Source organism: Nicotiana tabacum, chromosome 13, assembly GCF_000715075.1.
Source record: "Nicotiana tabacum cultivar K326 chromosome 13, ASM71507v2, whole genome shotgun sequence".
Classification (NCBI taxonomy): Eukaryota; Viridiplantae; Streptophyta; class Magnoliopsida; order Solanales; family Solanaceae; genus Nicotiana; species Nicotiana tabacum.
Window position 1 is genome coordinate 24782689 of NC_134092.1, and position 14679 is coordinate 24797367.

Here is a 14679-nt window from a genome sequence, read left to right on the forward strand (position 1 = left end):
TATTCATGTTTCTTGAGGTCAACACTCCATTCTTTTTTCTTATCAAATCTTAATTAATATATTCCTGGCCAAATTTAATGAGTATTAGGAGGTAGTTGTAAAGATACTTACTCCCAACTATCTGTACATCCTCCACCGTTTTGCCATCCCATCTCCTTCACCCATCTGTAGCATATACATTCTTGTTTCTATCCTTACCGTTTTCCTACTTTGGACTTAAGTATACCAGTTTAAAAGCTCTAGATTTATGGTGTAAAAAATATTTATACGATCAATTCATTTCAAAATTTAAGGTTATGACCACTATGAATTTATTGCTAATGTGCTGTTAAATCGCTCGTAGCTAATATAATTTTTTGATAATTTGTTACTAATTTGTTGTTAAATAAGATTAGCGACGAATTTTTATGTTTTGCTACAGAATTTGTCCTTCGATAATTCCTATTGTTGTAGTAATGGACGTCTAAATCTATTTGATAAGTGTTTATCAGTTAACCTAAAATAAATTGTAAATTTGTTATAGTATGTAAATTATAGTAATAGCATAAAATTTATTATATTATCAATATATAATATTCGGACGCCTTAAAAATATCGTTGAGTGTGTATCAAATTCTCTAAAAATAATATATTTATTAAAAAATTCAATACAAGTACAACAATATATTTTTTTTTAGAGAGTCAAAGCAACATAGTTTACAATAAATATGACTTAAATCCATAGTAATATAGACTTTCTTTGTTTCTATCCATTACTGTTTTCCTACTTTGGTTTTAGTTATGCCCTGTGCATTTAACACCCACAGTTTTCTTCTGTTGAGGAGCCTTAATTATTCCTCCATTCCCCCACCTGTAATTTCAAGCTGTCTTCTCATTCTTATTTATATACTCCTATATTTTTCTCATTTTTTGTTGTCCAAACACACAAAAGAATATTGAGAGTATTCACTTCACCAATATTTTCTTGTTTCAATGGATTCTTTCTCAACTTCTTCACTTTCTCCTTATTATCATCTCATTTTCACTGCTTTAGCCTTTGCTCTTTCTAGTCTAATCTTCTTGTTTTCCAAAAAAAACAAATCAAAGAAACTGAATTTACCTCCTGGACCACCTGGATGGCCAATTGTAGGTAATCTTTTTCAAGTAGCACGTTCTGGAAAACCATTTTTCCAATACGTGAGAGATCTTCGTCCAAAATATGGTTCTATTTTTACCCTAAAAATGGGTACAAGAACCATGATTATTATCTCCAGTGCCGATTTGGTCCACGAGGCACTGGTCCAGAAGGGTCAGGTTCGCGAGCAGACCTCGCGAAAACCCGACCAGGACCGTATTCAGCTGCGACAAGTTCACCGTAAACGCAGCGGTTTACGGCCCCGTCTGGCGGTCCTTGAGAAAAAACATGGTTCAAAACGGGCTGAGTTCAATGAAGCTAAAAGAGTTTAGGAATGTGAGGGTAACCGCTATGGATAAAATGATTGAAAAAGTTCAAGTGGAAGCTAAAGCAAATAACGGTGTCGTTTGGGTTTTAAAAAATGCTCGGTTTGCTGTTTTTTGTATTCTTTTGGCAATGTGTTTTGGTGTAGAAATGGATGAACAGACGATTGAGACAATTGATGAAATGATGAAAACTGTGTTGATTGTTCTTGATCCAAGATTAGATGATTATCTTCCAATTTTGAGTCCATTTTTCTCCAAACAAAGAAAACGTGCCATGAATGTACGGAAACAACAGATCGAGACCATCGTACCATTCATTGAAAAACGTAGGAAAATTCTCAGCAACCCAGATTCTGATAAAACAGCAGCTTCATTCTCGTACCTTGACACACTTTTCGATCTCAAAGTTGAAGGTAAGTATTGTTAGATAGTTTGTACTTTCCATTTTATATGGAGTAACACTTTTTTCTTTTTAATCTTTTAGAAAAGAATAGATTTTTTATTTTTAACATGCTCTTATATTCATAGAAATGTCAAATGTCTAAAATCATGTAAGTTTCAAGGATATTTTTGGTATGTGTCAAAGTTCTTTCTTTCTTAATTTCATATTCAGTCGGTGACAAATCTAGAGTACCGGCTATGGGTTTATAATAGTTGACTGTAAATATAATTATTATTGTATATTAACTTGAGGGTGTGCTAGGAACTCATAAATTATAAATTCTGAATTTGCCTCTGTATCGGTTAAATAATGTCATATATATATATATATATATATATATATATATATAAAATGAAACAAAGGAATAGTGTGTGTACGTGTATATACTAGAACACATGATATACATATACATAGGAAGGCAAAAATGAATATGAAGGCTTTATATATTAAAAGACTCGATATTTTTAGTTTTATTCTGAAACTTGAATCTAAATATAAATTGAAATTTACGTAAGTTTTAAATTAAAAGGACACTCTCTTTATGAAAGAAGATAACTATTTAGAATTCCTTTCTTTCAATTCCATACAAATATTATATGCGAAATAGCAATAATTAATACAATTTGCAGTATACCGCAGCTTTGTTGTATTTTGAATGGATTAATTTGTTTTTATTTCTCTAAACATTATATGTACAATATCACCTTAAGAAAAATTGTATTCACATAACATTTCTTCTTCTTCTTTTTTATTTTATAACAGGGAGAAATTCAGCCCCAACAAATCCTGAACTGGTCACATTATGTTCAGAGTTCCTTAACGGTGGGACAGACACAACAGCAACAGCAATAGAATGGGCCATAGCAAGAATAATTGAAAACCCAAGTATACAATCAAGATTGTACGAAGAAATCAAAAACACAGTTGGGGACAACAAAAAAGTTGACGAAAAGGACATAGAGAAAATGCCATATTTAAACGCAGTAGTAAAAGAATTATTACGTAAACATCCTCCTACGTACTTTTCGCTGACTCATGCAGTAATTGAGCCAGCTAAATTAGGTGGGTATGACATACCCACCGATGCGAATGTGGAGATATTCCTACCCGGAATATCTGATGACCCGAAGTTATGGTCCGAACCCGAGAAGTTTAACCCGGATAGGTTCTTTTTGGGTAAGGAGGAAGCTGATATTACTGGTGTGACGGGTGTGAAGATGATACCGTTTGGTATGGGTCGGAGGATTTGCCCCGGTTTGAATATGGCGACTGTTCATGTGAGCTTGATGTTGGCCCGATTGGTTCAAGAATTCGAATGGTCCGTTTACCCAGAAAATACCAAAGTGGATTTTAGTGAAAAGTTGGAATTTACTGTGGTGATGAAAAATACTCTAAGAGCTAAGATTAAGCCTAGAATGTAAGCGGGTTTTTATGCTTAAAGATAGTTTAATATATTTCCTTATTTATTTTTGTTGAAAATGTTTTTTCGCTTTTTTGGGGGGTGGGTGGTTTGGGGTGGGGTGGGGTGGGGTGGGGTGGGGGTTCAATTTGTATTTCATGATTTTTTATCTTTCGTCTAATTTTGTGAAACTAGTTTTATTGCTTAAGGATTTTGTATTAAAATAGTACTACTAATAAATTGAGAAGCATTTAATGAAGTCATCATAGTACTCTTTCTTTTATTTTTCTGTTTTATTCTTCTTTATTATCTCTGCCAAATAAATGTCAATGCAAGAGGGTCCCTCTTCCACAAAACAAAATGTGTTTTCTACTTTTCTAGAAGAGTTGTTTGATTATTTAATTCTAGTGGAAATTTGTTGAGCCATTCTCTTTTGGTGTAATATCGAAATAGTTTTTTGTTTCAAATTTGATTGATCGAAATGGAAAAGAAAAGAGTGGAAAGGAAACATTTTGAATTATGTTTTTTTTTCTATTTCCCTTTCTTTTACTATTCAATCCAATCATCCATTTTTTTATAATTCAGAAGTACTTTGTTGTGTCATAAAAGAAGACCGGAAGCAAAAATTTACTTTGCATATGAAATATAAACCCAAAAAGTTGCAATTATGTGATTATCTTTTCTTCTTTTGTCTTCTGAAAACGCAACGCGTTAATTAAAATTTAGTATAATCACGTCCTAAAATAACAAAGCCAAATTGTATAGCGAAATTTAGTAGCGCGCTTCCCCTTTAATGGATCTTACAAGGTGTAAATCCAGAATAGTCGAAACCTCTGAGAAACCAAAAAGAATATCATGATGACCCAAAAACCAGCCAATTGAGTCTTCTCTACTGCTTTATTATTACACCAAAGCTAACCCTCTACTCGGTTCTCTTCCCCTTCACTTTTTTATTTCAGTTTTATGGAATACACATTTCATCCTTTATCAATTGCACAGGAAAATTCATGAATTTTAAGGAAAAAAACTTGGTCTTAAAAGGAGAAGGAACCAAACTACAAACCTAAAAGGGGTCTTATCACTTTTAACCCGAGTCAGAAACTATTTATATTTAGTAGTCGAAAAAATGTATAAAATTTATATATTTTTGTATAGCCGAAAAAATGTATAAAACTTGTATAATTTTTGTATATATATATACAAAAATATATAAATTTTATACATTTTTTCGACTATTATTTTTACAACGGCTATACGTCATTTTTCCAACCTAAACAACATTAATGATACATCACTTCCATATTAGCATAACCAAAACTAGTTTTTTTTTTAAAAAAAAAGGCAGACGAAACATCACGCAGGGTCCGGAAAAGGACCGCACTCTTCATAATACTGATTTTTGTGTGTTCAATTCTCGCTATGCCCTTCCTCTTCTCTGTCCTTGACTAAATTTTTTTTAAAAATGTACAGCTTTAAAAATTATTGTTGCTTCAAAAATCTTTATGTATAGCTATCAATTATTATGGCTAATTAACTGGCATGTCTCTTTGTCTTCGTTTGAGCAAACACATCAATATGAATCAAAACAATCATAATACATCCATATCAGCATGTCTATTTACATAAACTGATAAGCTAGTGTAATAGTGTATCTTAGCTTGCAATGTATAGCCAGAAAGGAAGCTGAACTAATGTCTCTACAGGACTACCACCACCTAAACTAAACAATATTTACAAAAAGAAAAAAAACATGTTTACCCTGACTTGACTTACAAAAAACCTATCCACCCCAGCTGATGTATAGTATACAAAAGAAGGCAGGCAAAAAAAAAGGGCATCACCTTGCTATAAAAAGAGACAGTCCGATGCACTAAGCTCCTGTTATGTACATGTAGGGTTCAGGAAAGGGCCGAATCACATTAGGTCCATTGTATATTTGTATACAGACATCACTATGCTATACTTGAAAGAAAGCATGAGCAAAATCTGCATAATTAGATTATTATCACAACATTGTAAATACCTTTAAGTTCCTGCCAATTTCGCCATTTACACTCGTGGCCTAAAGGCTTATGTATTTGATGCACTCTCTTTAGTGTGGTTCGTTCTCTGGCCATCGTGTAATCTTGAAGAAAGCCTCTGCCCTGATGACGAGCATTGGTTCGAATTAACATTGAGAGAGTCTGTCACATATTGAGATCGGACAGCTGAACTAAACAAGGGTTGCATAAAGCACTTTGTCTCAACAGTCTCACGGAGAGAAATTCGACAAACTGGGCAAGTGGAGTGCTGCCGAAACCATATGTCAATACACGTGGCATGGAAATAGTGCCCACATAATGGCAAAATACGTAATGTATCTTCCTCCCGATACTCCGCAAGGCAAACTGTGCATCTGTGTCAATGAAGTACACTAGGCAGTCAGAAGGTGATTGGCCGAATATTTTCAAAAGTACACTGGAGGAGACACTGATACCATGACAAACAAAACAACATAAACAAAAAGGCTCCATTTCAAGACAAATTTATGAATGGTATCTCGTTTAAATCCTATCACATAATCGGATAGAGAGAATACATGTTACTTCTACAATTGTCCAGCTGTTGGAATCAGCCATATGGATCCTCTATATCCATTATACTCTATTTCGGGATGCATGTTGGACATGTCTCCCATGTATTGTGTCGGACATGGTATTCAACGCAAACACACACACACTGCATCTTTTTACTTGCATTCATACTTATAGATTACAAGACAAATGCAGCAAGTGATATATTTTCCTAATTCACACCAGAAAATACACTCTACTCTCTTTTCAACTAGAGAAGATAGCTGCACCACATTCAGGAGAAACATGAAAATGGTCATAAAGAGGACTTTGTCTGGGATATTGGCGTTGTATAAAAATTTTAAACGATGTAAATCATTTTACGGCTAACCTCAATAAACTCACATAGTAAGTCAAGAAAAGTACTATCAATAGAGATTAAGATGAATTAAATCCACCTTCATACTATAGAATTTCAACAACTCCTTGTTCTCCTGAATGTGTCATGAAAGAACAAGCATACTTGCTGGAGTAAAGCAGAAATGACTGATCTTAGGGAATTCTCATTTACCTTTCCTGGCCTGAGTCTCGAAGAGATCCTTTTGATTAGTAAGGTATTTTACTCACATGAAGAGACAAAAAGAGTAACCACAGATGCTACAAAGCTTTATGGGTGATTTAAACCCCATAAGAAAAAAAATTAAAAATATATTTTACCTCTAGCAGTACTAAATCTCCATCAAACTAGTGATCTCTTTGTCTGGCTCAATACCATATTCTAAACTGACCTATACAAAACCAAATCTTTGAGTGAACACAAATAATTTCAGCCTCCTCTAACGATATTTCTGATGGAGAAAGCCCACTAAAACGTACTTGCATGACCTCAATTATAGCATTCTGTGGCCAAAATAAACTAAATAGTAACACATACCACCTCTAGTAATCTCCAAACAAATCCTCTACCTCTTCCCTTTCTTTGATATATTGTTGAAAACACAAGAAGAAATGGATTGCTAATGCTGTGTGCACACTATTTGAAAAGTCACCAGTTGATGTTTTCCTACCAGTATGAGCTCTATGGTAATGCAGTGCATTATGCAACCACAATTTAATGGTTTTCATAGATAGGACACTGGAGAATCCATGCTAAATAATTGCCTCAATCTTACATTTACTACCTAATACATGATTTTTTTTCATCCAACATAATTTTCTAAACCCAAAATAAAAGTAACTTGATTCTTCTTTGACTTCACTAAAGAACTCCAATCTGTAAAAAATATTCTTATGATCGTTAAACTTTAGATAAATAAACATCAAGTGATGCAAACAATTCAGTCATGCAGATTTGGTGTCAGATTTCTTTTACTTTACTGTTTGTATGTACTAGTGAACACAAATGACCTGGCAAAATGTCAGTTCATTCCCACGTCTTTCCAAAATTGTAAATAATTGATTATTTCACCTAGTCAAAGTGAAAAGATGAATCATAAATACATTCTAATTAAGCAGATTCAAGTTGAACGAGCTCTCCACAAGAAAGTATGAATTCCATTTTGAGTTGCGGCAAGAAGGAAATAATTCCTCTTTACTTCCATGTATATTTGATTCCCATCTTCTGCACAGCATTGCTCATACCAGATTTAAAGTAGCTTCATTCTTTTAACTTGAAATCAAACAGTCTTTTCACATAATAACATCAGGTTGCAGACAAAATCTAAGTAGCATACCCCTAATTGTAATATGAGCTCAACTTTCAACTGAAAGATATGTATTCTCTAGGAAGCCAGATAGGATAGAAACTAGTACGTTGTGTTTTCCTTTAGAAATGTATTTTATTTTCTTTGCTGGGACAAGGCTCAAAAGAAAGACAAATTTGTAAAGAACTCCATCTGATAGCCACACTATTTTGCTGACAAACCAAGACCTAGGTGTTTATGTGGCTTATTTGTTAATCTTGTAGCTGATAATGTGCAATCCAATTCATTTTGCTAGTGTGATCTGTATTTGAAATTAGTGGCAGCTACTACTCCTTGCCTCTTGAATAAAATTAAAGCTTGATACGCGGAAAATCAGAACTTGTTTTACTCCAGAGAAAATGTGTCAATGTCATACAGGAGAAAGCCACAGATTCAAGAAGTAAATGCTACACACTCGTTGACTGAAAGCTACTATTTCCTGTGTTCAATTAACACCTTCCTTTCATAATAAACTGAAACTTTCTAATCTTTCTTCTTATTACACTTCCTTTGCATAAATTTAGTTGGTATTTTTTTGAGGTTCTCAACACAAAACTGAACAAGCTCAGAAAGTAGGAACCGTAGGAAGCGGATTTGGTGCGACTTTAATAGCTAACAACGGACACCTTTTGCTTTCTCCAAAAGATTCTAATTAGCAGGCTTTTTGGGTCTAACTGGTGATCGTTTTGACCACATAATTGACTAAAAAATCTTCACAACTGAAAGCTATCAACTTTTTGTCATTTCAGTAAAACATGACAGTCACAACCTGCTTATCCAAAAATAAGTTTATTATAGGGTAGCTGGGAGCAAATGGACACAAAAGAGACCTCTTCATCTTAATTCAGTGGGCACTCATTAATACTATGGAAGTTGAAGAACTAAGCGCTTGACAAGAAATTTAAGGTCAAAAAAGTGCAGAAATGCAAAAGGAAAAAGATCCCTCTCTAGGTAAAGAACTGCAGTCAGCTAGGATAAAGTTTTTGTATTTTCGTTTTTTTTTAATCTTTGAATAAATGAAACTCATTACTGTGATTCTCACCGATCTAGACAAAGTCTGATTTTCTCATAATATTCAGTATTCTCTCTTTCTGAAAAGAGAAGAAGAGTTGGATGCATCAAATAACAACAGAGAGGAGAGGAAAGAAATGCAGATGGCTCTGCAAACGTAAATGAATGGACAACTTCATTTGCTGAAAATGTAGGTCTTCCTGAGCTAAAAAGGCACTATCCAAAGCTAAAGGGTCTGTGATAAATGATAAAAGCATGTCCCAATCCTTTAATCAAAATGTGGAAGATGCATCTGCATATGGATAGGTTTAGCATTGTCAAAGGCTCAGTTGAGACGCGCTAAAGCCCTGAAGCTAAGAGAAGCTCAGGATAGGTGCTTCGCCTCACTTAGGCTGCGGTTCAGTGTAAGCAAGACATGCGTCTCATTGCCCAAAAGTTCGGTCAAGCACAGAGTGGTTCTAAACAATAAATATGATTGGCAAAATTATATTAATTGTTAAGGATAATCATTATGAATAAAGTTGTTATTTTTTTCTTGCATTACATATATAATTTTTTAACTTTTCTTTGTTGCGCTTTTTTAAAAGTAAAGCACACACTTTAAGTATGCTTTGTGCTTAAAACCCGGATAGACCTGGAGCGCTTTTTAAACGCTTTTCCCCTTTGACAACAGTTGGTTACTGCGTACTTTGATTGCTCTAATATTAGATATTGAGAAAAGGTCAAGTTCAAGGAAAGGAATTTTTAAGCATAATGGCTAAATCCAAAATATGCAACCTTTTGTCTCTGCAATGGCGTATCTAACAAAGGAAATGCAAATGAAAGCTGGCTTAAACATTTCTAAGCTGAGCAACCTCCCACCGGTTCTTCCTGAATGAAAATATCAGCATCACCTTCAAACATGTCCATCTAAAGAGTAACAATTTTTTTGCATTCCACAATCTTGTCCACTACCTTATCTATATTTACTTTTCAATTTAGCAGGTAGCGTCTAATTGATCTAAATTTTCTCCTGATTCAGTTCACCCATCTATACTTGTAGGCCTACTGCTGTTTCTCATATAAATGGAGGAAAACAGCACAGGCTAAAGCAAAAGGAAGAGATTTAAGTAACTACAACTGCAATCAGTGGAAACAGCTAAAAGTTCAAAGCTTTAGATAAGTCTCCTAACCAAAAGTGTCTCCTTTTTCGTGCTCTTCCCTTCACCTGGTTTTCCCTCAGCATCATCCCGAATAATTCATATAATCCAGTTAGACTCAGAATTGAATCTTGACAAGACTTCACCAAAAGAAATTCACACTGAGGAACCTGTGGAAGTACCACAATTCACCATGACCACTATACTTGGTTGTTCAACAAAGTAAGAACTTACAAAAACAACAGATGAGAAGTTAAAATTAAGGGGAAAAAAGTATATCTGTCACCAAGTGCCATATTAGAACAGATCTTGGATTCAATGTCCAAATTATCAATCAACATGTCCCCCCAATATCAGCTACGATTAGCAGGTCATGTCTGATTTAACTTTATTCTTCGTAAAAAAGCCAAAAACACTGTCACTTCTTCCTCTTCAGAGAAATGATGATGACGGGGTATCAGAATGGAGCAGAAGGGGAACACCCACATACCCTCAACTAGGTGTCAAACCTACATTTATTATGTAGGAGTGTAGGTAGCCCCCAGGAGTGCTACTGCACTGAAGCTTTGATGGCCTCAGACAAAACTTATTGAGGCTGCTTTAAGCTTGTCTGTAACTATCCGTTCAAACCATACACCGAACTGGCTCCTTCTTTTCCGAGTTTGCCTGCATTCTCTCGGTAGATAGGGCACTACCTTTTCTTAATGCAGAATCTACTTTCTTTTCTCCGCTTAACACTAACATAATCCTGAAAGACCTTCGTGCACCGGTCAGCCTATTGATAATTCCCTAAATTAGACCTGCTAAATCTAGAATAGAATGTGCAATCCTTGAACATCTGAAATTGTCTAAGAAGAGATAGCTTTCTTATCATTCAATGAGCATCTGGCCCTCCTAAGTATCACCTGGTAAGAGGCCGTTGATTGGAATAGAAAATAAGACAATCTACACATGGATGTCAACAGTCTCTTCTAAGCACACAAAACTATGTTGCACCGAGCAGCGAGTTTTTCTTCATTTCTAACATTCGTTCAACTGATACCATGATTCAGATGAAAAATAATAAAGAATTTCCAAAATCTCAAAATGAAGGCGATTATGATATTACCACGTCAAGTGTCAGGTATTCACTATGTTCCTGTCCACTCATCAGTCTTCTGCAGCGTTGTTGGCTTAAACTTTCGAAAGTTTCTAACCGTCATATTAAGATTTAACTCGCATGGACTTTACAAGTTATTAATGTTAACATAATCCAAAATCAAATCCATAATCCTACTATAACGGCCAATATTTTCAATCGTGTTTTCATCAAAAATAAATTTTCTTTCCGGAATCAATAATTAAAATAGTCCACTCATGAAGAAATCAAAAACACTCAACTAGAGACAACTGCCACTTATGTAAGCTAGTTCAATATATGAGTTGGGGAAAGATTCAACTTACTGAGTATCTTCTGCAAAGGTAAAAAATGCATCACTATACTTCTTTGTTGGAAAGTTGGCAACAGCAAGAGGCTCCAGACCATGTAAACCACGTTCCAACTGTACAGGGTAAACAGGAACTATTGTCTAAGAAAAACAGGAACAAGTGATTCACATGAAAATCATCAAGCTTCATAGTAGAATGGCAATGTTCTCGTCTTCTCGAGCTATAAGCTACAGAGACTAACCACCAATATAAAGACAGAGATCCACTACTAAAGCAGAATACAAACAAAAGAGGAACTCAATATGTGTGACATATAGTAAGCTATTGAACTAATACAAGGTTAATATAGCTACCATATGTCGTAAAAGTTGTGAAGTTAAGGGAAATGGACCTACAAGCACAAAGCAAATCTAACATAAGTTAATGTTTGAAAGGTTTCAAAACAAAGAATATGACAAGCCATAGAAAGCATACAAAAAGTCCACAAATGACAAACCTAGCAAAGTAAACATCACAGAACCGCGTGACCTACATGATAATGTATCAGCCAGACTATTGAACCAATCAAAACTACAGTCATGATCAGATACTTGCTACTACAACTCAAATTTAGTATCTCTCAACAAAAAAGTAGCAAACAATAGAACAACAATGAAAACTAGGAAAGAACATCTCCTAGCTACAACACTCGAGACTAAGTGTGAGCTTCAACTTTAGCGAGCAGATCACACCTTTTCTTGTGGGCCATAGTCAGAAGCAGATGCACCCTATACACTATGGGGTCGTTTAGTTACTAGGATAAGGATACTAATCCCAATATAGAATCTGGGATTGTATTTATCCCATGTCCGGTATAAATTTTATACCAAAATGAAATATCCTTGTCTATCCCACAATTGAACCAAACCCCTATAGGTTCATCTAAACACAGTATTTTCAACACGAAACATCTATAGACCAGCTTCTTGTTGTAGTAGGGTAATAATAGATTAGTGTAGGCTTGCTCAAGATGGTCAACACCACCACCACCTTCATTTAACAAAATGAACATAGAACTTTTTTAAATCATAAATGAGAAAAGTACAGTACTTACAGTACTAAGATCAGATCTAGAAGTAGAAGTAGTGTATGCAGAAGACCGCCGTGTCAGGTGCTGAATTCTCGCACAAATTAGCCTTGTGCAAACAAATACTATGAATATGGTACTCACTGTAAACCCAATCACAGTCATCACCAAATTCACAACTGAAGATGTCATCTTTTCCAACTTGATTTTATTGTCCAGTCAAAAGCCCAATAATCAAATATCCATGAAAATAATCTCAAGTCTTGTTCTGTTACTACCATCCGAAATTAATCTTATTGTACCCCCAACAATCTGTAATACTTTACTTTAAACAGCACCCAAATTCTTTATTGTATAGATGAGGCAATTTTTCTTCTCAAGATACCAACTTTCGTAGATATTCTCACACTTATATACGCAACAAAGGAAGTTGACTCTACTTTTAGAAAATCCCACGCTGGAATTTTTTTCCTTTTTCTGGAAATTGAAACTCAAATTTGTGATTGATGTGTCATCGACCTGGTCTCCTATTTGTATCAGGCGGCTGCTACATTATTATGGCGGGTTGTGACTCTTAAATTTATACTCCTTTTATTAGTCTGTCCCAACAAAATAATAACATTCATATATTTTGTTAACGGCACATGGCCAAATATACCTCTCTATTTTCGAAAATAGTGTAAGAATACTTTTCGTTATATTATTAAATTATCTATATCCTTGCAGTCATATTTTGGGTTCAAATATACTCCTCGTTTAAACGGAAAGACACGTGTCATCGTCATGTAGGTCAATTCTAAATATTTTCTAATTAATTAAAAAAACTTATTGCCCATACCCGAAAAGAATTTTTAAAGCAATTTTTTAAAAAAAAAACTAAAATTATTTTTACTAAAAACTAAAAAAAATAAATTATTTTTTCAGTTTTTACAAAAAAATTGCTTTGTAAAAAACTGAAAAATATTTTCTAAAACAATGTTTTTGTAAAAACTAAAAATAAATTTTCTAAAGCAATTTTTTCTGTAAAAACTTGAAAAACTGAATTTATTTTTATTAAAAACTGAAAAAAACGAAAATATTTTTTTTCCAGTTTTTACAAAAAAACTGCTTTAAAAAAAAGCTGAAAAATATTTTCTAAAATAATATTTTTGTAAAAACTAAAAAACAATTTTCTAAAGCAATGTTTTTGTAAAAACTAAAAAAACAAATATTTTCTTTTTTTTTAATTTTTAGTTAAAAATATTTCAGTTTTTTTCAGTTTTTAATTGCTTTAGAAAATTGCTTTTCAATTTTTTTTTTAGTTTTTACAAAAATATCGATTTAGAAAATATTTTTTAGTTTTTTGGTAAAAACTGAAAAAAAATATTTTCGTTTTTTTCAGTTTTTAGTAAAAAAAAATAGTTTTTTTTCAGTTTTTACCAAAAAAAAAAAATATTTTTCGGGTATGGATAATGGGTCTTTTTAATTAATTAGGAGATATTTAGAATTGACCAACATGACGATGACACGTGTCCCTCTGTTTAAATGAGGGGTATATTTGAACCCAAAGTATTACTGCAGGGGTATAGATAACTCAATAGTATAACGAGGGTTATTCTTAGACCATTTTCGAAAGTAGATGGGTATATTTGGCCCTTTGCCGTTTTGTTAATGATAAGTTTTTGCAGCCATATAAATATTTATAATATGCTTAATATTATAATAAATTTGGTATGTGAAAAAAGAAGCACATATACCCCATTGAGCTATGAAAGGTTAGTTATGGTGGGTCCAAAAAGAGGTAGAGTTAGGCCGAAGAAATATTGAGTGCAGATGATTAGACACGCATGACACATCTTCAGCTTACCGAGGATTAGGGTTGTAGATTAGTAAGTAGTCGATCGTATTTCCTTTCCAATTATGTATTTCCTCGTGTTACCTATTTTTAGATCGATATTACTACCTAATGTTTCCTTTGCTTCATTTTTTATTTTTTATGGTGGTTGTTACTATTTCGCTTTCCGTTGTTCTTTGTTATAACTGCTGTGATTTTGCTTTATTGAGCCAAAGATCTTTCGAAAGCAGCCTATCTACCTTCACAAGGTATGAGTAAGGTTTGCGTACATACTATCCTCACCAGAGATGTCACTTGTGAGAATATACTGAGTATGATATTGTTGTTATTGTTACTTAAAATCTTAAGTTTCAAATATTTTATAGTCACCCAAAAGATATGACTTATTTAAGATCATACGTAAAATTTTTATTTTTATTAAAATTTTGACGGGGTCAAACTATCTAAATTTCAAATATCATTTTTACTTGAAAAAAAAATTCACAATTTTTTTGAATTTTACATTTCTTATGTCCAAACGCTCACTATGACAAAAAAAATTAAAAGAGAATGAGTAATAATTAAGTATTGCTTTTCGTATGTTGATGTGATCCAATTTGACTAGGTACCAAAAGTTTAAAATAGAA

General features: G+C 33.6%; 2 protein-coding genes across 2 annotated transcripts; one reads left to right on the plus strand and one right to left on the minus strand.

Moving 5' to 3' along the window:
- The first annotated feature begins 856 nt into the window (after positions 1 to 856).
- Positions 857 to 3348, plus strand: LOC107764015 (cytochrome P450 77A2). The gene is given in 3 exon segments (XM_016582539.2): positions 857 to 1292; positions 1294 to 1853; positions 2645 to 3348. Coding segments are annotated over 3 exon segments (1539 nt in total). The 5' UTR covers positions 857 to 972; the 3' UTR covers positions 3304 to 3348.
- Positions 3349 to 4860: 1512 nt separating this feature from the next.
- On the minus strand, positions 4861 to 12773 carry LOC107764016 (RING-H2 finger protein ATL2-like). Its single transcript, XM_016582540.2, has 3 exons — positions 12247 to 12773; positions 11169 to 11266; positions 4861 to 5676 (listed from the first exon to the last, which is right to left on the minus strand). Exons 1-3 carry the CDS (start codon positions 12409 to 12411, stop codon positions 5352 to 5354), a joined length of 588 nt encoding a protein of 195 aa, XP_016438026.1. The 5' UTR covers positions 12412 to 12773; the 3' UTR covers positions 4861 to 5351.
- Between the last annotated feature and the right edge of the window lie 1906 nt (positions 12774 to 14679).

Excerpts from the sequence above, each read along its gene's own strand:
- LOC107764016 (XM_016582540.2), bottom strand. The coding sequence starts at position 12,411 with ATGACATCTTCAGTTGTGAATTTGGTGATGACTGTGATTGGGTTTACA. Across the intron at positions 11,267-12,246 it reads CTAGATCTGATCTTAGTACT|TTGGAACGTGGTTTACATGG; the intron begins GTAAGTACTGTA and ends TACCCTGTACAG. Across the intron at positions 5,677-11,168 it reads ACCTTTGCAGAAGATACTCA|ATGCACAGTTTGCCTTGCGG; the intron begins GTAAGTTGAATC and ends TCATTGACACAG.